A 24398-nucleotide genomic window follows, 5' to 3' on the forward strand; every position below is an offset into this window, starting at 1 on the left:
TCTCAAGTTTTTATCCTCAGCGCCCACCACCTCACACACATCTATCAACCCTTAGCTTCTTTTCCTTATGTGGTACCTCTCCCCACATTACCGATAGAGTATTGCCCCCAAAAATAAATAAATAATGAATAAAAATAGATCAGGCTTCTCCATATTGCCTTCAGGTCACTTGACAACTTGCCCCCTTCATGAATTTCCAACAGAGAACTTTGTCAATTGAAAGATCACAGTTGTCATGTATGGACAGAGAATAGTGAGTCACAGATCATCAGTCATGGCTTCTAAAATAGAAAGGATAGCTTCTCCCATGAAAGTGGAAGAACTATCAAAGTTCATTAACTCTGTTAAGATGATTGTGAATTATAAGTTACTATTCTTTCTGCTATAGCATGAGTATTGACAGTTTATCCAAAGGAAGGGAAGGGGAAAGTCAAGGAACATATAGCAAGGACTCATGGACAAAACCAAAGGGGAAGAGTTGAGGGAGGGAGGTAGAAAGAGAGGGAGGGGGCAAGGGAAAGTGGTGGGGGGTAGGCAGAGACAAATGTATATGAAAAAATAAATAAATAAATTTAAAAAAAAGGAAAAATAAAGTGGAGAAAATAAAAGCATGGAATACTCCTTTGGGGAAAGATTGAATAGGACCCTTCAGTGAGCCATGGTTAGGAGAAGAAACAATATGAGAGCTGAAGTTGTCTAGACATAAGAAGCAAGTGAAGCCAAATGCTATGGATGACATACTTTCATAATCCTGGAACTCTGCTAGCCATGGTCCCCTCTCCCAATTCTTATGGATTTCTGCTGAAATAATGAAGCACTCATGTAACTTATATCCCGGTTCAACAGGTCAGCAAGAAGAAGCTCACTTCTTCTACCCCAATAGCAAGATCTCTAAGGTGAGGAAGAAAGAAAGTCCTCTATGCATTTTAGAGAATATTATTCTACAGGAATGTCAGGCATTATTTATTATTAGTACTGAAATAGTAATACTTCCATGTATTACTGAATGAATCAGTTTTGGAAATCCATTGACATATTTGATACATTTGCTAAATGTTCATCATTTATTTTAATTTTGTTATATTTTTTAAAAATTGTTAGATTGCCACATAAAACATTTTTGTTTCTTTAAAAAGAATACTGTATCCTTTTATTTCCTCCTGGTTGTCCACGAAAACTTCTAAGTACTAGGTTGAATTAATTGCCTATTATGCCAATTATGGAAATTAATAAAAGGACAGAATGTTTGGCGTCCTCTCGTCTCATTCAGTTATTCATCCAGCTGGGTTATTCAGGACAGAAATAGAATATAGCCATTGAATACAGTAGATGTCCAAATTTGCAAGCTGACAAAAGACACACAGAGGTGATATTTTACTTGACCTCTTTCCTTCCATACAAGGTGATTGCAATTACTTGGAAGAAGAAAGTCAATTTATCCATTCTCGTCACAGTACCTTGATTTTGGCAACACCCTCTTGTCTGCAAAGGTTATCGTAAGAGTACAATAGCAAGCTGAAGTATTGTGCAGTACAATGTTCAGATGAAAGTCACTTTCTGAGCAGTCCTTGCCATATTTTTGCACAAGACACCCCTTCACGCACGTAAACTGTCCTAGTCCTCCTACATGATTGTTGCCAAGTAATTGTTTTTTTTATAAGCTTCTTGGTTGTTGTATGGAATGCTAAAATTAAAAGGATATGTCTAAAAACTTGTGAGCTAAATAGGGCTAATCACTATTATTTTTCTCAAGAACAGCTTGGGACGTAGAAGAAACAAACTCTCACTACCTCCTAGTCTCTGAAAAATAACCCAATATTCTAAGTATCTTAAAAATCTACTTTTATATGATGGTTTATGGAAATAAAATATTCCAGGATGGAGTATTCCCATTGGCCATTCACATCAGGCATTTGAATGGGTTTTCTCCTAGTTGAGAAAATGTTGAGGTAATGAGATCAACCCAACATTGGCTGGATGGAGGGGTAAAGAGCAGGACAAAATAAGGGGAATAAAACATGATTAAGTTATTATTTATTTTTAGAGAGAGGGAGAAAGGAAAGGAGAGAAACACTGATGTGAGAGAGAAATATTGATTGGCTTCCTCTCTCACACCCCCAACTAGAAATCTGGCCGGCAACCCAGGCACGTGCCCTGACAGAGAACCAAACCGGCAACCTTTCGGTTTGTGGGACAATGCCCGATCCACTGACCACAACTAAAAACATGATTATAATCATTCCAGAAAATAAGTTACTACTCCATCATTATCATAATTTTGTCACTGGCCTGCCTCATCATTTATATAGCCAAGGCGATTCCCATGTTTCAAACACTAGCCAAATAGTCTGACATATTTGTGATTAGAGTTTTTTGAATTTACGGTCTTCCCCAAAGTGATTGAGTTTTTCTTTTTTAAATTGTTGAAAATTGCATCAGTCATCATAATACTAGTTCTTGTCTCAAACTCTATGTAAACAAAAATAATTTTATTATTGAAAGTATATTTGTGTTTTCATTGCAGTAAATTATAAATGGAATGGAAATATTCTTATTTCAAGTGAAAACAAAATATACTTCACTTTATTAAAAATATTATCTAGGTGAGAAGTATGTCAATATTATTTTATTGTCATATCATAAATTCTTTTTCGGGAGTATGTCATCTATATTCTGTCTAGTGAAGATATTTTTTTCTATTTTGTCAAACAAAATGTATTCCTTTCCCACCAAGAATATATGCTATTGCTTTATTTATGATGTTATAAACAATTCAGTTGTATTATATTAAAAATAATTTATTTTATCTGATAAGTTATCAGGTGTTTTTGTGTTTTGTAAGCACTCATATTTTAGTAGCTTTCATAAATAAGCTTGCTGTCAAACTCTATGCATTCTTGAATTTTTAGAGTATTAAAGTTTAAATAAAGGAAGATCCTGTTGGTTTTATGGAAATAAAATTTTATTAAGAAAGGTTAAGAAGCAAACAATACACTTATTTTTGATTATTAATTAATTGGTAATAATAATATGACCTTTGATCCAGGGAAAACATGATTCGCACAGCCATCTCTCCCTAACACATTCCTAAAGAAAAATGTATAGTTATAGAAAATAAAGATAACCAATTGCCAGTTATTAGACCTTTGACCCCCAAATATTTGCAGAGCTTAGTGAACTAAGCAGGACCCTACCAAGAAATTCTTTAGGTAAGTGAAGTTCCAGCACTTTCATTTCCAACTTTTAGATCCAGTTGAAACTTGAAACTTTGCCTAAAGGTGAAAAACAGTAACAATCATTCATATTCAAGGCTAGAGCAGAGTTGGTCTAGGCTACTTTCAATGTAATGGCTTCCTTCAAGTCTAAGGGAGAGAAGCCAAAAGCCAGACCCAGTTGATTCTCAAATGACTGTTGATTGGACAAATCAGAGTCATGTGAAGTGCTTGTTTTTGAAAAGTGGATTGCATAGCTGCACCCACTGAATCAAGATGCCCGCCTGTTTTTCAGGGTGCCAAAGTGTAAGCTAACCATATGTAAAAAATTATTTGGGAACCTGATAAGGCAGGGTAAAATTTAAGTATGTAAGGAAATAGACATATAAATAATTATCAGAAAGCCTGATTGAGCGCTGGCTAGTGTGGCTCAGACGGTAGGGCATGTCCTGAAAACAGAAGGGTCAATGGTTCAATTCCCAGTCGAGGCATATGCCTGGATTGTGAGTCTGGTCTCTGGTTGGGGATGTGTGAGAGGCAACCACAAATTATTTATCTCACACACTGATGTTTCTCTCTTTTTACTTCTTCCTTCTCCTCTCTCTGAAATTAAATGAATAAAATCTTTTTAAAAAGTCTGATTGAGGCCCCATGAATTTGCCTAAAAATGACCCCAGGTGATACTAAGGCATCAGACAAGAAGGGCTTTGGAAACCACAATATTTGAGAAACTCCGGTGGGAAATGCACTAATGATTGAGTCTATTTTTAGGGTCCTCCTTTAATGAATAGATATATTTGAACAGGCAAACATATGCAATGTCTAAATATCTCAATAATGTTGGTATTTCAGGTCAATTCCTAGATCAGGCTTTATCAAACTGTGCCATGTGCATTTGAGAGGCCATACCTAGTTTACTAGTTTATTGAAAACTATGGCTATAAACTTGTTTTCTAGTTTACTATGATGATAGAGAGAAAGGTACTCTCTCTGCACATTTTTGGGAGACAAGTATATAGCAATTTTTTATAACATTTTTATTGAAATGCTGCCTACATACAGAGAAGTGTACATCTAGATGAGTTTCGACAAAGTGAAGCACCTATATATAGGAAAATACATTACATACATCCCTGATGCCCCGTCACTCTCTCCCAGTCATTTTGTTCTCACACACTGGAGAGCTCCACTATATGGTTCAACAGTACAGACTGCTTTTGTCTGTCTCTAAAATATTTTAAATTATTGGATTGAAGTATCTTGTTTTGAATCAGAATCTTAAGAGTTTTATGCACTCCCCCCCGTTTTTGTTTGTTATTTTTTTACTGTAGATAATTTAGAAGTTACATGTTCCAAAACCGTATACTTCCCATTAATGAAAGAGCTCAATAAGCATGAATGTATTTTCTTTGTCTAAGGAAATGTTTGGACTTTTAAAAACATTTGCATTCACATAAAGTCCAATTAATTCAAGTTTGAATTCCAAGGCAAACATGCCTGAATGCCTGGCTATTTGAAAGTTATAAATGAATCATATTGTCAATGCAGTATACTAAATAAGTTGCTTGAAAGCTTAATTAAATATATTGTAACAATCTAAAGTGATTAGGAAAAATGTTAAATGAATATTATTTCTAGTCAAATAGAGAAAATGAAAGTGTGAATTTAGCCATCCAGTAAAATTCTCAAAGCAATCCTTTCATGGTCTATTTGAGAGTTGAATTTGGAATTGGAAATAAGGGGCTAAAGGATCTTCGGAACCCTGGGTAGCTGGGTAGACCTGTGACTATTTCAAAGTCAACCTCCTATGGCAAATAAACAGCCTATTATTATCTAGGACAGGCAACACTGACAAATTTCATTCATTGTATGTTGAAAGCTTTACTGAAGGGAGGATAGCAAGGGCTGTGGTGTCCAGGAGAAAAGACAGAGCATGTTGAATGAGAAGAGTAATGTAATCAAAGAACTAATAGATCAGAGCCATAGAGCCTGGAACAAATTGGAAAATATTGAGGGGTTTTTGGGAGATAAGTGAAACAATCTTGCGATTATTTAAGAAAAATGCTAGATTGCAATTAGGGAGCAATCTACTGGCAAGTGTAGAAGCTGATGGATAAGTTAAAATGATCAAGTAAAAAATGATAGTAGGTAGGATCAAGGTGGTAAGGATAGAAGAGGTGAGTAGTTAGGTCCTGCATATATTTCAAAGTTATATCATCTATCAAATGTCCTCATTGATTCGATGTGAGATGTGAAAAGAAGCAAGGAGTACAGGTGACCCTAAGATTCTTAGCTTGAGCAACTGGGAAAATGGAGCTGCTGTAAAGTGGAAAAGACTGTTTGTGGAGCAGGTTTGCGATGGGGAAGATGAGAATTTCATTTTCACAGATGTTACATTGGAAATGATTGTTAGATACCCAAGCAGAGTTGCTGTGTACACAGTTGGATATAGGTTCTGGAATTCAGAGAGATTCAGCCTGAAGATACAACATTTTTAAGGCTGTAAGAGGAGAAGACAACTGAAGGTTGACTCCTGGGCCACTCCAATTTTAAGAAGTTGGGGAAAATAGTAGAAACCACCACAGGGGAATGAGAACAAATGGATAGTAATATCATAAAAAAAGCAAGAGAAAGTATCATGAAGAAGTTGTAATGAGTGAAGCTTTATATGCAGAAGGTAGGCCAAGTAACATAAAAATTGAAAATAAATATTGCTTTAGCAATGTAGGAATCACTGGTGATTTTGACAAGAAAGGCTGTATCTGAGCAGTGGGGGCAAAAGCCAGACTTAAGTTAACTGAGGCAAAATTGTGAAGAGTGAGTATAGTCAAAGTGAGAGATGCGAGAAGTGGGCAGCGAGAAGTGTAGTAGCACAATAAATAATCCCTGACATTTTAAGAAAAAATGAGTTCTTTCTTTTTTCTTCCTAGAATTTATTTAACTGTCTTGATCTGCCCCATCTTATTTTTCCCCTTATTTTTATATTTTATATAAAATATAAAATTATTATATATACTTGACAGACTTCATATTAGCAATTGTGGAATTTGTTAAATTGCTTGCCCCCAGCCAGCAGGAAAAAAAGTTATTATGTATTCTCAGTCTTCTGGTGCAAAGACCTAACAGATTATCAATATTTGCTTGGTTTAACATTAAAAATGAGAGGTTCATCTCTTTCAATATTTTGCCCTCTAAAGTAAGGAAAAGAAATCAACAGAGACAAGAGGGAAGGAGGCGGGGGGGCAGGGAAAGGGAAGGGAAGGGGAAAGTCAAGGAACATATAGCAAGGACTCATGGACAAAACCAAAGGAGAAGAGCTGAGGGAGGGAAGGAGGGAGGGGGCAAGGGAAAATGGTGGGGGGGAGGCAGAGAGAAATGTATTTGAAAAAATAAAATAAAATTTAAAAAAAAGAGTATGTGTACATACACACACACACACACACACACACACTTATGCTTGTTTAGCTTTGATTTCACTTTGGTCTTGTTACTGAAAATGAGATTCATACCCAGAAATTCTCAAATGAAAGCTGTCTTTTAAATACAATGTCTAATGTTGGAATTCAGACTTTATAGATATAAAAAATGTCATAGAATAAAAATATTTTTTAAATACCACCATGTTTCACTTATGCTGCTTTTAAATAGTTATCTCAAACACAAGTCATTCAAGTAGAACAAATTGTCAGATTTTTAAGAATTCCTATTTATATTCTATCAAAAAATAACATTACGTAAAAGATTTGACGCATGGGCCCATTGAAGAGCAAAGTATAATAGTATTAATTTGTTTTAAGTGCCATATTTTAACCCTAATTCAACCTGAAGTATCTATGTTATTAATATTTTTTTCCTGTCACTAATCTCTCCATCATCTAACATTTGGATATTCATTTGTGTTCCCCGAATTAGAGAAAAGTGACCGTGGTGAATTTCTGTGTGTGTCCTCTCAAAAATCAGGAGACCTGTGTTTGTGTGACCTTAAACAAAAAACGCACCTTTTTGCTTCCCTGTTGTTACAAAAGTATGTTTTCACATTTAGAGAGGCAAAATAGCACAGGGGTTAATAATGTGGACTTTGGAGACAGACATCTGCTTTGCCCCCTGCAACACCTAAAATAGGACAAACCGTGGAGTAGCAAAGCAAAAATATGTCATATGAACAACAAACTATTGTTCACACAGACCTTTCACATGGTATTTTTTAAAGATACAAAGATTAGATTGTTTTCACGGGTCTGATTTGACATTTATTTCTCTTTTCATTGGATCACTTGTTTTCCTCATGCAAATATTTTTTTTCTGGCTTTACCGCTGGCAGTAAAAATTAAAAACATAAGAGCTGAATATAAAATATAAGCTGCTTTCATTGTTATAGAAAGTTTTCTGTTTTTACCTCACCTTTTGTAAACTGTGTTTGTGTGTGTTTATTGGTGAAAGCAGAGAAGCTATAAATTTTGTTACTTTTCATAGCATTATTCGTATGTCCAGGATATGAGATAATGGCTTTTAGACTAGATACAAAATAAAGGGATAAAGAAAAAGTCCTGTCCAGAATGACCTGTGTGTATGAACTGCTCCTGCCTTAGCTAAATCAAGGTCATTGGGTTGGAACTTCATAAAGACCAATTAGTGTCATTCACTGAAAAATGATGTGTACTAATCATAGACTTTACCTCTTGTCCTGGCTAGCAGCTATGTCCGAAAGCCTTTTGTATGTCACAAAGGGGACTTCTGGAAGAACATCCATGGCTTAGCATATATTAATCACAACCACTGGATGTAGAAAGAGCTTATCCATACAAATGATGTCATGAGCACATACTTTGCGTGTGAAGAAGAATGCATGATTCTAGAAAAGACTACATATTATTTCAGTATGGTTGTCCTTACTGCAAAGCTCATAAACATTTAGTACTCTGCACCACTTCGTCAATCTGCTATCAAGTGAAATTTAAATAAATAAAGTAAACTATAAAACCTTACAATGGAAAGCTAATACTGAAATAGAGTTGTCAAAATACTAAAAAAAAAAAAAAGATTAGTTTTTTGGTCAATGTTTTTTATAACATTATCTCACAAAGGGTTTATTAATTACCATAATTTCAAATTGGTAATTTGCATGAATATTTCAAAAAATCTTCATTATTAATAATAACATGAAGGAAAATATATATTGTGATTTTTCTTGGTACATTTTCACCAGTACCTTTGCAGGCATCACTGTGATCTGTCAGCTACCCTCTTAATTGTTGAAAATGCTAAATTACAATGAGAAGAAAGTGTAAAATTATGTTCTAGAGACCTAGTTCTTACCTCTTGATTGAATAATAAGAGATATTTGTCTAAACTAGTTATAAACTTCCATGACCAAAATGCCACTATTTCATTTAGGAAAGCACTCCAGGATTTAATATAAAGTATTTAACTTTTACATTGGACTAATTTCAAATTACAACTATTGCAAAAATGGGGAAGTATCAATAACAATTTATGACAGTAAATTTGCATACTATTGAATTATGTCAATGGTTTCTCCTAAAGTTTGAAGTCAATTGTGATGAATACTTCCCTTAAATAAGTTAAAAAAAAAACAACCCAGAACATCAAAGTTTTGTGTTTCCCCTTCACAATATGACCATATAGAGATATCCTAAGAAAATTTATTGGCACTATAAATTGTCAACATTGTTTTAAAACTGAACAGAAAATAACCAAGAAAACAAACATAATTCTAATATATATTAATTTTACTTGAATAACATATTCCTGGTTAATCTATTTGAAATTCTATAGATACTAAAAATATTTCATTTAAATTGTCTCTGTTCCTTATGTGATGCCTTTGAGGACTCCTAAAATACAACCTAAATATATTAATTTTATATAGAATTATGAACTATTTGGGACTTAATCATTAGTGTGACATGAGAAGACATGGAAAAGACAAAAATAAGTATAATACTATAGTTGAGTAATGAATCTTTGTCTATTATTTAAATATCTTATTAGCCATTCACTCAAATATCTTCCCTTCTCAATTTTCTAACTGTATTTAAGCAGTTATCTCTTTTAAAAATATGTAGTGACAGCTACAATAATGTATTGCAGTTATTATTATTGTTTTTTAACATTGATTTTGATTTTTACATTGATATACTGATTTTGAAGGGGCCAAAAAATTGATGAAACCATTTTCTTGTTTATGTTTTCTAAGTCCCTCTAACTTAAAGCATTTCTTCTTTCTGTAATGACACCAGTTCAAAAAAGATTCTCTGTAGATAATATCAAAAGCAACACTCAGAAGGATCCCAAAATACAGAATTTTTAAACCTTTGTACATTCTTTTCTAGGCTGAACAGGACAATGGCCATCCTCTTCCTGCCTTTGCCAGTCTGCATATTGAAATACTGGATGAAAACAACCAGAGCCCGTATTTCACAATGCCCAGTTATCAAGGCTATATCCTGGAATCGGCCCCAGTGGGATCAACTATTTCTGAAAGTGTAAATTTGACCACCCCTCTAAGAATTGTGGTTCTAGACAAGGATATAGAGGATGTAAGTTAAATATAAATTTTGCTCATTTTGTTAACACGCCCCTTGTTATAATTATGTCAATAGGAAATATTACAAAAACATGGTTACATGAACTATAGAATAGAGAAAAAGTATAAATGAGAGTGTTAGTGTTATAATTTAATTCTATATCAAAGATAATATTTAAAAGGTATATTTGACTTGAATTCAGCAGCTGTTTTTCTCGGTTTACAGATATTCCATATGAGGTAGAAAATGAACATTTCTTTTAAAGTTTGCTATGTTATCAGGGCAATTTGATTTATTAATATAGGTTAAAAACAGTTTAGGTAATTGCTAATAGGGAAAATAATGGAATTACACAATGTGTGTAAAGAATCATGCTGGCAGTCCTGGAATGCCAGTGGGTGAACTTTTCTGATGGTACATTATTAAAGAAAAAGCATTCAGGGGCAGCGGACTAGCTCACACTTATGTCAGTGGCTATGTTGATGCTAACTCTCTTCCACTCCATCTCTCACTGTCTTCTGTTTCTCTGGCACTGACAATAGCCACACAAGTGGGAAATGGTGATGACTGGCTAGATCACAGAATTTTTCCAATTTAGCCAGAGTAATTGCTGTGAATAGTAGATGGAAAATTTATACCAGGCCCATCAGAGTCCTCCCAAGAAATGAAAGAAAAAAAATGGAGCTAGAGGACTTTAGCATCATGCATTAAAGGAGTGGAAATTAATCTGAAGCCATTGTGGCCAAGTTTGCTGACATGGAGAAAATCCATTATCAGTGGGAGAATATGAAGCTAGACACAGAGAAAAGAGTTCTAGTGGGTTCCTGTTTTTCTTTTCTTTTTTTTTTAGATTATGATTTCTCCAAAACTATTGGTAAATCATAATGATTTTCTTTTGATTCTGTGACCACTACAGCATTTTCCATCCTATCTTTTTTAAAAATACTGAAAGTTTGATTTCTATCACTTGCAACACAAAAATGTCCTGATCAGCAACTTCTCCCTCTCCAACAGTACTGATCAACAGGATTTTTGTGATGATGATTTTTTTTTAAGAGAGGGGAAGGGAAGGAGAAAGAGAAGGAGATAAACATCAGTGTGAGAAAGAAACATTGATTGGTTGCCTCTCACCCACCCCTGACTGGGGACCTGGACTACAAGCCAAGCATGCACACTAACTAGGGAATACAACTGGCGGGTTTCACTTTGCATGATGATACACAACCAACTGAGCCACACCAGTTGGGGGAATGAAAATGTTCTGTAACCACACTACTCAGTATGGTACTATATGTGGCTATGGAACACTTGACATGTTACTAGTATGAAAACATAATTTTAACATTTTGTTTAATTTGAATTAATTTAAATTCAAATAGTCACATGTCACTGAGCAGCACAGCTATAGAATGTCCCTGAAATCTCATTATGTAGAGCTTTATCATCAGTTTAGTAAATAAAGAGGGTACTTTCAGATTTTTTTCTTCTTCTAGGGAGAAAAAACTGTTAAAAGTGTGTTTTAAGGGACTTTGTAAAGGACAGCAAGGTGTTGCTGAGGAGGGTGAAGAGAACTTCTGGGTCTGAAGCCTCTGGAAACACTACCTAGAATTTTACCCATGGAGATTTAATGCCAGTTAACCCCTTAAGTGCTTTGAGCTGTTTCCAAGGGATGGGACAGCATGTTGTGATCCTTAGGAGTTTGTACTTTGGAATTAGCTTTGGGTCTGATTCCTGGTTGTACCATGTAACAGTGGTATAATACTGTGAGAATCATAATCTCCAGGTGCCCCCATTTTATTCAAACACCTGTGATCCAAAAGGCATATAGTAGCAATCACCGCTTCCTTGGCTTGTTGCTGCATTTGGAGCTGGTGGGGATGGGCTTAGAAAGAAAATTTTCCTTAGATAGATGGCATGTATAGGACAGTGTCATGATTAACATGTTGTGTTAAAAAAGTCAAGTAATTAAATAATGTGTATCTGGCCATTTGTTTATTATTTAAGCCCATCCTTTTTCTAAAATTATTTATAGTGAATGATTTTTCATTAGGTTCCCAGAAAGTGAACAAGTATAACTAATCTCAAAATGTCAAAGCTTCCTAAAATGTATATTTTACTACTACATCTACAAAAAAAAATTTCTAATGAAATTGAATTAACTTTCACAACATGGCATATTCTTTGGTTGGGAAACTAATTCTTAGCTCTTTATACTGAGTTAAAACCAACCTTCTTGTAACTCATCAATTATTCCTTCTATTTCTCATTTGCCAGCACATGGAATAAATCTACAAAATGGTCATTAATATGTTTAAAGATGGGTTTACACCCTTCTGAATCATCTCTTTTTCCAGGTCAAGTATTCTATTTTTAAAAATAAAATATGGTCAATATGAGGTTATTTAAAATTCTAAATCAACAACAACAAAATTTCAAAGCCCTTTCGGTCACAAGCAAGAATTTTACTATATGGTAAATTTACCATATAGTAAAATTCTTGCTGATTTTGAGTCAGAATTAGTGAAATTAATCAGGATAGATATAATAAGGTGAAGAATATAGGGAGAGACAATTCACCTCATACAGGTGTGAGCAACAGAAGTGGAGAATAAGCATCTGGCACAAAAAGAGAAGTTGTCACAACAGGAGTTGGCTCTCCTAAGTTGTTTCCAGTGCAGCCACACCAAAAGGAAAATGCCAAGAAGAGGTCAGACTTGGATTTATTTGTCCAAAAAACAAGTGGCATTCCTGCCTGCAAATCAGTGGGAAGTAAGATGACATTTTAAGTAATAGTAACAGGGACTGATTAGTTGTGGTGTTATTAGCAGTGTGTAATGTGAATCAGAAGGAATAAAAGGATCATAGTGAAACTGAAAAAAGTAAACAAAATGCATTTACTAATGTTCCTTTTCTACAGATATATAGATACAAACATATACATGTATTATGTATATGAATCATGTGTTTTAAGTACTCTTCATAATTTCACAATAGTCTAGAATAGGTAATGGATGAGATTTTTTAAGGGCCATGTCTGAGATGACCAGGTTTTCAGTGACAGAATCAGTAAAAATTGAATATTTAATTCTGGTTATTTAAAAAAAACAACAGGGGATAATAATCAACAGATTTTGCACATTGACTTGTAGAAAGACATTGATTCACTTATAATTCATATCAATTCACATCCCTGTATATAGTGTTATTATTTTAAAAGAAAGATATCTTTGAAATTTAATATAATACAATCTTAAAGCTATAATGTATTTGTGTGTTTTATAAGTATTGTCATGCTATCATGTATGTTATGATATATCAGAAAACTAAGGAATAAAGTATTCCTTGTAAAATGTTGTTAGTTTAAATGTACTAGAAAAGGTGGGTGTTTTTTGTTAACTTTGGTTTGTTTTTTGTTTGTTTTATTAGTGTATGGCATGCAGCATATCTATGTTTCTGGTCACTGCTATTTACGCTTTTTATTTCCTATTTAATTTGCACATAGGTTCCACCTGGTGGAGTTCCTGTAGGTACTAGGTGTTGATTTTGTGTTTGTTCTTTTGTTAATTGCTGTGGTTTGATTACTTGTTCTTTTTCTGTTCTACTAAAACAAGTAGGCAATTTCTCATTCTCATCTATAAATACATCTATAACTACTTTAAGTATATATGTATATAGGTATAGATTAAATATATTTGCATTATATTATTGGTTATAGTAGTATGAAATTGTGTAGAATGCAAATTGCATGTAACTTAACACATTATTTAATTATTAAATGTTCTTTTAGTTCTTGACAAACATTGATAATTATCACTGCATTCTTTCTGAAAGATCCTAAGCTTGGTCTGAACTCTTTTAAATAAGGTACCTCAGACAATTACTATCAACTGATTCAAACTGGCAGATGAGATTAATTTTTTTTGTCAGTATTATGCTTTGTAATTTGTGTGCACATAAGTATGCATGTATATGTATATGCATATATGTATACATTTCTGTGTTGTATGTGCATATATGAGGATGCATATAATAATTGTGTGTGTGTATATTTTGATTCCCACTGGAAAACAAAAATTGATTTCACATGTAATAAGCTATTCATATTTAAATGTATTTCTTCTACTATATATGATGAAATTTAAAAATTTTACAATCATATCATTGTTTACCTTTGCATTTGTAGATATGTTTATTTTTGTATTCATATTTTTGTGCTGTGAGTGAATATGACTTTATTTTACCTTCCAGAAAATAATACACAAATCAATGACATAATATGTGATGCTTTTGTATATACTGAAAATATATTTTAGAGTAAAATAGTATTACCTTATATTGGGGAAAAAAGAGCATTTATTAATCAGTCTTCTGTGTACAAATTGATTTAGAAAACTAATATTTATTTTAGATAAATTTATAGACACAAAACTACATAAAATTTACTATTTCTGTTATAATGTTAAACCAGAACATTATATGTTCACTTACACTCATAATATGCCATACTTGAAACTATTATTTTCTTTGTAAATAAATCTAAAATATTAAATTTTAATAATAACTAACTGAACAGTTCCCATTCTGCCTTCTTAAATTCTTGTACTAAAAGAAATGCACAGGTATTCACCAACAGCATCTATGTATGCAATATGTTGATATAAATAGGTTACTACTTCACATGTTCATAAACTTCAAAAGCTATATTTTAATCAGAGATTAACTATGCAGAACAGATAAGAATGTACTAAACATGCAATGTACGATATTAGCATTATGTATTATGTTATCTTTACATAAAATAAATTAGCTGGTGTTCTAGGAAATGCTATTTTAATATCTAGCTAGTTATTATAAAGGGTTCCAGAAATTTAAACAATTAAATTATCAAGCCTTTAATGTTTCTGGTTAGCAATTATGAGAGAGTCTTTTTGTGGAGTCCTGGTGTTTATATCACCTTTAAATGGGAAACATTTAACAAAGAAAATCTGTGACTTTTATAAATTGGTAAAATGAATGGCATTGTTTTCACACAATCATGTTCAACTATATTCATGTACATATAGACTAGTTCACAATTCACCACGCTTTGTAGCATTGCATTATCATACTTTAAAAAATGCTTAAAACATGTGGTATGTGAATGAACATATCTAACAAATTTACTAACAGAAGCTAGAGTTGAATGGAAGAAAATAAATTGAGAAAGGATTGTCATAAAGTAGAGAATGACTGAAGAATTTGAATAAAGGGAAAGAAGTAAATATTGGTAAGAAAGCCATATAACAAAACTTGCTCAACTTGGATTAATAATAGTGTACAGATATGAATAAAGGAAGCTGTGTTTTTAAGCATGATTGTTTGATGTGCAGGGAGCAGAAATATGCATATGTGCAAATTACTACAGCTTAAACTTTCTGCTCTAATTTTCTTATTTTTGTATTTATTTCTTGTTTCTATTGAGCACAGTAAACTTTTTAAAAATACTGATATTAAATAAAAAGCAAACATATTTAATTGGGTTGTTTTATATTCTAACCTTCTTCTTACATTCATTTTACATTAATTTTACCAGTATTTATTTTATTTAACTTATTTTCCACAAAATGAGTCATTGACTTTTGGATAATTTATTATGAGTAAATATTTATTAAAATCTCTTTTTTCTTTATAAATCCTTAATAAAAGCTATGCTTATTTTGTAATGAACTTGAAAAATTTCAAGTAGTGAATTAGTTGTAGAAATTATTTAACATTTTGAATAATGGCTTTTTGTTGTTGTTTTTCAAAGACGAAAGACCCAGAGGTTCAACTTTTTCTGAATGATTATACATCCGTGTTCACCGTCACACCAACTGGAATCACTCGCTTCCTCACCTTACTTCAGCCAGTGGACAGGGAAGAGCAGGACACTTACATCTTTTCGGTAAAGAGATTTATATATATGTATTACATATACTATGTAACAGTATATATACACACATATATATACACACATATATATGTAACAGAAAGAGAATATAGTATATGTATGTAACAGAATAATTTTTCTCTCAATTATTTGAGAGAAAAAATGTAACATGTTCAAGTACTACCATAAAGAATATCAAAAATTAAAAAGAAATACTTCAAATGGATATCTCCTCCCTTTATTTATACATTTGTTTAGCTATGTGACCATTCTTTCCAAAAAATTAATTTTTGAGATGAAAGTTAAAATATGGGAATTTTATTTACCATATACTCACAACTGATTTAAATTGAGATGTATAAATTAGAATCCACAATGTAAAGAACTATTTCCCAAATTTTATTTCATTATTTTATTTTATATTTTATTTTATTATTTTATTCTTTCTATTGCATTTTTAATTTTGTCATAGGCTTAGTCCAGCGGTGTCAACTGGAGATATTCTCATCCCTCCCCACCCCACCTCCTCCCTTCTCCCCAGAAACGTTTAAGCAACGTCTAGAGACATTCCTGGTTGTCACTACTGTGATGGGGTGTTATTGGCATATAGCGGGCAGATAACAAGAATTCTGCTTGACATTTTATAACAATCTTACAATACTCAGGACAGCATCGCTCCCCTCAACAAAGAATTATCTGGTTCAAAAAGTCAGTACTACTGAGATGGAGAAATCTTAAGTTAGGTTAATGAAGAAAAAAGGGAAGGGCTATTAAAACTGTGACCTCAAATTTCTGAAATAGATATTGGGTTGGCCAAAAAGTTCATTATGTTTTTTCCATAAGATGACTCTAGCAGTGCTTTGATATCTTTAACGTCATTTGAAACAATTTTGTTAGATTGTATCATGACAGCTGTCATATCAGTGTGGATTAAAAAAGAAACTTATCAAAATTGGTGGTTTTGTGCAGCCATTTTAATATTGAAGATAGGAGAAAATGTACAACGTTTTTTGTTATATTATGCTTTATTATCTCAAGAAAGGTAAAAGCACAACTGAAACACAAAAACAGATTTGTTCAGTGTATGGACAATGTTCTATGACTGATTGAATGTGTCAAAAGTAGTTTGCAAAGTTTCTTGGGACTACTGGCATTTTGCCCAATAATTACTTGCTGTGGGGCCATCTTATGCATTTAGGATGATTATCAGCACCCATGGCCTCCAGCCACTAGAAGCCAGTAGCCAGAGATAGCCGACAGATTCAAAATATCCAAATCAATAAAGTTATTGGTAAGAATGGAAAATGTGTCTTTTATTTTACATGAAAAAAATAAATATAAGAGAAAAATTGGGCCAATATAAAAGTACTGGTTTTAGTACTTACATAGGAGTGCTTTCTGGGGAAGTCCACGCATCAGAAGACCTTAAAGAGCTTCCAGAAAACCCAAATTGACAGTTAAAATTTTGACATAGAGTGGACATTAGAAGTCATTCAGAACAAGGAGCACAGTGTTACAGCATTGATATTTTTTTTTGAACTTTCCCAAAGTGTTAATAATGTAATTAAGATATTACTATGAGTCTTTTAAAAATTGCTATTTTGTGAAGAGTTATTACATATCTAGTGCACCTACTTTCTTGACTGATATAAATATTTGGCTGTAAATGCAACTATTTACTTATATACAAAATATGTAAAAACAGAGTATACTTTCTTATTAATTTTTAAAAAATTAAACAATAGTTAACTCCTTAAAAATTATAGGAGTAGTTAACTCCTATAATTATTTCTTAGTACCTTAAAACACTTTGATTATATATACTATTATAGTTTTATTATTCTTTTAAGGACAAGACATATTAGCCTCCTTTTAAAAGTGTAGAATATGTATAAAAAACCTAAAATGAAAAAGTGAATTCTGTACTGCTTATGTTTGCATGACTTCTCTAGTAAATGTATTTTTTTTAACCCCCAAAGATTACAGCTTTTGATGGTGTACAAGAAAGTGAGCCAGTTATTGTCAATATTCGGGTGATGGATGCAAATGATAACACTCCCACCTTCCCTGAAATATCCTATGATGTCTACGTTTACACAGATATGAGCCCTGGGGATAGTGTCATACAGGTAACTACCCCTGTAACATGAGGATGTACTTCAATTAGTTGTATCCATGGACATCACATAATGCGTTGGTTAACAATTGCTTAGAGAAAGGGAAATTGATTTCAGACTTATTGTATGACATAATGTAGCTTTAAAAGCTTTAAAGTATACTTAATTTTTATATAAAAGTGTATCTGTATGCATTTAAAGTAGAATTAACTAGATATTAGATGCAACAGCCATTTGGCCTGCTTATATTTGATTTTTTTTAAAATTTAGTATACTTACTATATTTAATAAATGTAGTAAATATATTAAATATACTGAAGTGTCAAATATTAGACAAGCAATTTAACACTTCAAGTTATATGGAACTATTTTAGAAATTATTAAATTTCCTCTGGTGATAAATACAAAAGACTGTGTTAATAAATTGGCAAAAATATATTAGACATTGGTTACTTGGACATAAAATGGTCTCATTCATTATAGCAGGAAAGATTAAGATTACATAGTAAATGTTATCTTTGAAAATGGAAAAATATGGCAAAATCTTTATCCTTAAATTGTCTTATTTTTATCATTAACTATATTTACTACATTTAAATAAATTATGAGTTATCTCAAAATCTTTTTTGTATCCTGAATAGTCTGAATATTAATTGTAAAGAAGTAATAATATTCTTCCTTGAGAAGTTTTAGAAATCTGGAGAACAGGTGACTTTAGTACTTTTCAAACTGGTAGTACATCAAAATTACCTGGTGAGCTGTTTAATAATACAGATGATTAAGATTTATTTCAGCTTTCCTGGATCTGAAGCTCTGTGAGCAATACTTAGACAATCACTCTTACAATAAGGAAAAAAAAAAAAGAAAGAAAGAAAGAAACTTTAATGATTTTGGTTGTCCAGCCCTGTAAAGACCATTGATCAAGATTTTTCTCTAAATCTCAGAGTCACACTTAATTTTAAGTTACTTTCAGGCCATGAAAGCCCATGAGTCAGTAAACATTTCTGAGTATTTAAATGGCTCCAAATTATTACAAATTTTTGTTTATAATATATAGTACATAATATTATATAATCTATAATAATCTTTTATTATATAATAAAATATATTATAACATATAATAAATAGATGTATATGTCTATATATTTTAGTACTAAATACAAAATTCAGAGTCCAATTGCCTCTACAATATAGTTAAGTCTTCCTTTTATGGTTCTTAGTTTTCTCTCCAGCTTCATCTTTGGCCCTCTATTCCTAAGTGTATGCTTCCGTCCTCCTGAACTGTCTTCAGTTACTTAAGTGTTCCCTGCTCTTTCTCATTTTCTTGATTTAGCTCCTCTACCTGGATCTTTTTCCCTTCTATTTATGACTTAATTCCTTTCTCTTATACTGTAGAGTATTTTCCTTCTAAGGAGGCATTTCTTAGGTTTTTGTTTGTTTGTTTGTTTTTGTAGCTAGTTCCTCGTAATTCTTACTTAACCATTAATAGTCTTGCAACCCACCAGTAACACAGTAGTTTGTAGCCAAGACACTTATACAGTGGTGTGCCCTCGTCAGTGTGAGATGTTTGGAAGAAATAATTCTCAGTATGCCTCATGGCTTTTCTACACAATTTTTTGTTAATCAACATTTTCTTATCCCACATTTTACAAGGCTAGCTCACTTTCAGCATATAAATCTCAGTTTGAAATATTACCTCTTCAGAAAAAACTTCCTTACTTCCCGTTGCCTCCCAGCAAACACACACATACACACCCCCCACTCAGATGTTCTCTATAACTTAACTATATCTCATCATGTCATAGCATTATGACCAACTGAATTATCTTATTTTTTCTTCCCTCCACCCCAAACTAAAAACTTCAAGATATCAACAGCTGTCTGTCGTTTGCCAGCACATGCCAGATGTATTATCCATGCAGTAAATACTTACTCAAAAGATGAATTATTACAAAACCCATGTTATAATTTTAACATGAATTAGAAATAATTCAGTGCTATACATATTTTATTGATTACATTAAGATATGTTTTCCTGAGTGATATAGAAGGGGTGACATTATACCCCGGTACCAGAAATTCACCTTGCAAGTGCATCTCTTGTGTATCCTCCGCTGTGTATGTGGCATTGGAAAAAATTATCAAACAGGCACAATAAATTTGATTTATATCTTGGTATGGCATTTGTTATATTGATAAACCTGTTTATTCATTTGTCTTGAGAGTAGATATGTAATTAGTTTATTTCTGTATTTATAACATCTGCATCCATAGTGCCTGGCATATAATAGAGGCTTAAAATAGTAGATGCTTAAAATATGTTTATTTGAGGATAAAAAAAAGAAAGACTTACAGACAAGTATATATGAATGAATGGGAAGGTGTAAATGCACTGGACTTTAAGAAGTACCCATTTACCTGTAGTTTAACTTTCCACAGTTTCAGTTACCTGAGGAAATATTGTATAGAAAATTCTAGAAATAAACAATCTATAAATTTCAAATTGTGCTCTGTTCTCGGTATCCTAATAAAATCGTATGCTTCCCCACTCTGTCCTGCCCAGGAGATATATATATATATATATATATATATTTTTTTTAATTCAGCATATTCTTGCTATATAGGCTACCTGCCTGTTAGTTACTTAGGAGTGACCTGAGTCATCAGACCAATAGTCATGGTATCACAGTGCTTACATTCAACCCTTATTTTACTTAGTAACAGCCCCAAAACACAAGAGTAATTTGGTTCAGGGATTAAGAAAGAAGAAAGAAAACCAACTCATAGACACAGACAGCAGTATGGTGATTACCAGAGGGAAAGGGAGGCTGGGAGCAAGTAGAAAATAAGTGGGAGAAAAATGCTGATGGAAGGAGACTTGACTTTGGGTGGTGAACACACAATACAATACACAGATGATGTATTATAGAATATACACTTGAAACTTATATACCTATATAATTTTGTTAACCAATATAACTCCAATAAAGTCAATAAAAGAGTAATTTGCATATGCTAATGAGAAGCTCTAAAGTGCTTCTTATTTTTAGAAAAATTCTTAATAAGGAAAGAAAAAAATTGCATACTGAGATCTTCTCTCTGTGAACTTGTGAAAATGGAAAAAGTAATTCTTGATTGTTTTGCTGTCACATCTCAAACTTCAAAAGTTATTGGCATGCTGTGTGATAAGTGCTTGGTTAGGATAAAGAAAAGCATATAAATTATGTGTGGAAGACATGAAAAGAAAACATTTTTCAATTAATGGCAGCATACCATGCCAAAAAGCATTGAACCTATGCAAGGACTTCATCAAGAGATGACACAGCTTGCAAGCAAGTTATGGACACACAGTCTCAGGAATGGTTTGGACGGAAAAATATAACAATTACTGGAGAGGCTTCATCTGCAAAGAAGCTGTTGCCACCTCTACCACAGAGCTGAAGAAGTTCATTAGGGTGCCATGCTCTCCAAGGTTTTAGGCATTCACTGGGATTCTTGTAACATATTCTTCACAGAGAAGGGGGGCTACTGTATTTCTAGTCATTGATCAACTCAGAGAACTGTAGTTAGCTTTACTGAGGCATTCCCTCATAGGAAACAAAATTGTAGTTTACTCAGATAAAGCAATGACAATTACTGTCATGTTCTTAATTTAATTAGACCTGATTCTCGTCTCTGTAATAACATAATTGAAGATGAAAGTAAGTTTATCCAGATAAACAGCCAGTGGGAAACTGAATACTACAACTAAGATGACAATAGCAATTATATAGTAGAAACTTATCTCAAAAAATGTTTATTTAGTGGATCAAAAGCTTATTTCTGGCATTTGCAGTCTAACCAAGTTAATTTTCCTTTTGTATCTTTATAAAACAATCCCACCTGCCTTTAATGATTCTTATTGTATATATTTTCCTGAACGATGCAGATTATGAATAGAGATTATTATTTGTATAAACATTCTTTTAATTTTATATATTTAAATGTCAAGAAATGAAGTTTTATAATTAGTATTTCTCATGTTATTTCTGGTATGTTGTAAAAGAGGAAGGTGGTTATAAAATATTCTATATGGGCCTTGAATAATAGAATACAGATTTCTTACTGAGAGACAAAACATAAAGCAAACTAAGATGATGCAGAACTGTGATCTGCAAACACCTTCTAAAGGTCACACACCAGGTTCTTATGCTCCACCCACCCTGAACCCCTCATCAACTCTGCCTTTCTCCATTAACCCAGCAGGGAGTCAATTCATTTATATTTTTGTTAGTAATCTGATGTCAAAAAAAAAGTAAAATATTAGAAACAAAGGTTCTAATGACAATGAGAACTCTCCTGCAAAGAGAACCTTGGATAACATATTTTAAGTATTATAATCAGATCATTTTTAATCCAGCATTTTCAATGTGGCCATGAGATTATCTTGGCCTGATATAAGTAAACAATTATTTGAGTTCACTAGCTCTTATTAGGAGATAGCTCTCCTTTCCTACAAGAAGTGGATAGGTTAGTCATAAAGATGTGAGTAACTAGGTCCTTATTAAACATTCTCAGTTATAAATTGGTCTGCTAACTTTATCTATATTTCTTCTACTTGATTATTGGAAAAAGAGAAAGAATAATTTTGACATGCAGGGCTCATGAACCACACTTCGAAGAGCACTGCCAAAAATGAGCATTGATCTCTTTCATAACTGGAAATGAAGTGTAGTCAGATTATTAGCACATCTTGTGTTTAGGAGAGAATTACTACCATGTGTGGGGATGATTTCTTCCAGTTTATGCAGCATGTCTTATGCTGCATGAAGTACCATTTTGTAGACCATCAGTGAAATCTCACAGGTTGACACTAATGGATATCATGCTCTATTGTGTTGAGCTCTCATTTCACACACTGCTAGTTGTCTTGAAAAACCAATTGCTCTATACTAAAGATATAGATTTTGATATATAATTTTAATATTTTGAAGGTGTAGATTTAAATAGCAGTAGTTAACTATCTAGTCCATAGTCCACAGATGCTATTACTAAACTTTTATTACTAAAGTTTGTTACTAAACTTACAATTCTCTTAAACCAGTGATTCTTAATCCTAAATGGATATTAGAAATCTACATGAGGAACTTTTAAAAATATCTATGCCGGGCCCCCCCCCCCCCGAGATATTTTTTATTTAAATGATCTGGACAGGCCATGGAGACTGGGTAGAAGTGGGCGAAGGGCGGGAAAATGGAGACATCTGTAATAGTGTCAACAATAAAAATAAAGAAAAATAAAAATATAAATGACCTAGGCATTCACTACTAGAGTCTTGGAGAGATTTTATTTAATAAAACAAAACAGCTCTGATATGTAGCTAGTTTTGAGATAGACTGATAATCCTTAATAATATTTTTGTACCTCCAAAAATTTGAATTATTAATTCATTAAGATGGAGTCCTAGATGGAGCTGAGTCCTTGGATTATTACCCAGACCTCACTCCACTTTTGTTTTTTTGTTCTTTAGTTTTCATTTTCTTCTCTCATGCTTATTACACCTATTCACTGCTTTAAAGGCCACACCTTCCCCTCAACACTAATTATTCCATTTCTTTCCTTTTTTTTTTCCCACCACGATAATCTCTGTCTACTGATTCTTTCTTTCTGGCCTATAAGCATCCTTAAATTTCCCCATGCCCTGATCTAAGCACTGCTCTCAGATAGAACTTCATGCTCCTCTTCCACTCTGATAACTCACCCTGGTGTTTTCATGCTCTTAGACTGATTCATAAATTTATAGAACTTATTAATTATTTATTAATTAGATTATTACATATTTAGATGTAGTTATATAACCTATTCTTTACTAACATCATATCACTAAAATCATATAAAATCACAAGTCTAATTAAGTCTATCTCTAATTGTCAAATACAAAAGCATTTCCCAGTCCCTAATCTATGTAAAATTCAATCTTACACTTTGTAGAAACCTACTTTGGTTCTCATCCTGCTTTCCAGGTGACTGAAGGACTTTGTTGCTGACTCCTTGTGCACTTCTTACTCTTTAAATATTAACATTCCCTAAAATCAATATGTAATTCCTCTTTATTTCATCTGTTTCAAAATTTTCAATCATCACATCTATGTATTCTTGTGTCTCCCACAGTTAAATGCCCTGTGATACCCTGAGTATCATGCTGACATTACAGGTTTTTGCTGGCCATGCCAATGTGGATTTGGACAGGGGCTTCAAGCTGGACATATCCCAGGATAAATTAATTAAACCGTTCATCATCTTTCTTCTAGTACAGAAACACATAGATAGTCACATACAAAGACTGAAATACACAAATCCTGTTTTCTTCCGAGATCCGTGTATTGTACAGGACCTGATTAATCTTAGGCTACATGGGCTTCAGGATAGTGAGCCAACTCATAGTCACCTTTCTTATCTTCTTCCCTCACCTGCATACATCCAGGTGATTGTCCAGTTACTGAAGCAGCTATTTCAATCTGTATCTGTCATCATTTCCTTTTCCATGCTGTGCACTGCTGTAAATTAGGCTACTAGAGTTGAACTCATTGACAACACTATTTCTGCATATTCACCACCACATTGCTACAAATGA

At 32.9% G+C, this 24398-nt stretch overlaps 1 protein-coding gene across 13 annotated transcripts in view; it reads left to right on the forward strand.

The window, feature by feature from the left end:
• Nucleotides 1–24398, forward strand: part of PCDH15 (protocadherin related 15) — a 704528-nt gene that overhangs the window by 365234 nt on the left and 314896 nt on the right. For all 13 annotated transcript variants that reach the window (XM_054572779.1, XM_054572777.1, XM_054572778.1 and 10 more), the window contains 3 exons: nucleotides 9566–9772; nucleotides 15549–15683; nucleotides 17648–17797. In XM_054572779.1, the coding sequence (XP_054428754.1) occupies nucleotides 9566–9772; nucleotides 15549–15683; nucleotides 17648–17797 (492 nt within the window). The remainder of the gene's footprint in view (nucleotides 1–9565; nucleotides 9773–15548; nucleotides 15684–17647; nucleotides 17798–24398) is intronic.

The sequence above is a fragment of the Pteronotus mesoamericanus genome, unplaced genomic scaffold (genome assembly GCF_021234165.1).
Source record: "Pteronotus mesoamericanus isolate MK-2021 breed Mesoamerican mustached bat unplaced genomic scaffold, CSHL_Meso_final contig_24, whole genome shotgun sequence".
NCBI lineage: Eukaryota > Metazoa > Chordata > Mammalia > Chiroptera > Mormoopidae > Pteronotus > Pteronotus mesoamericanus.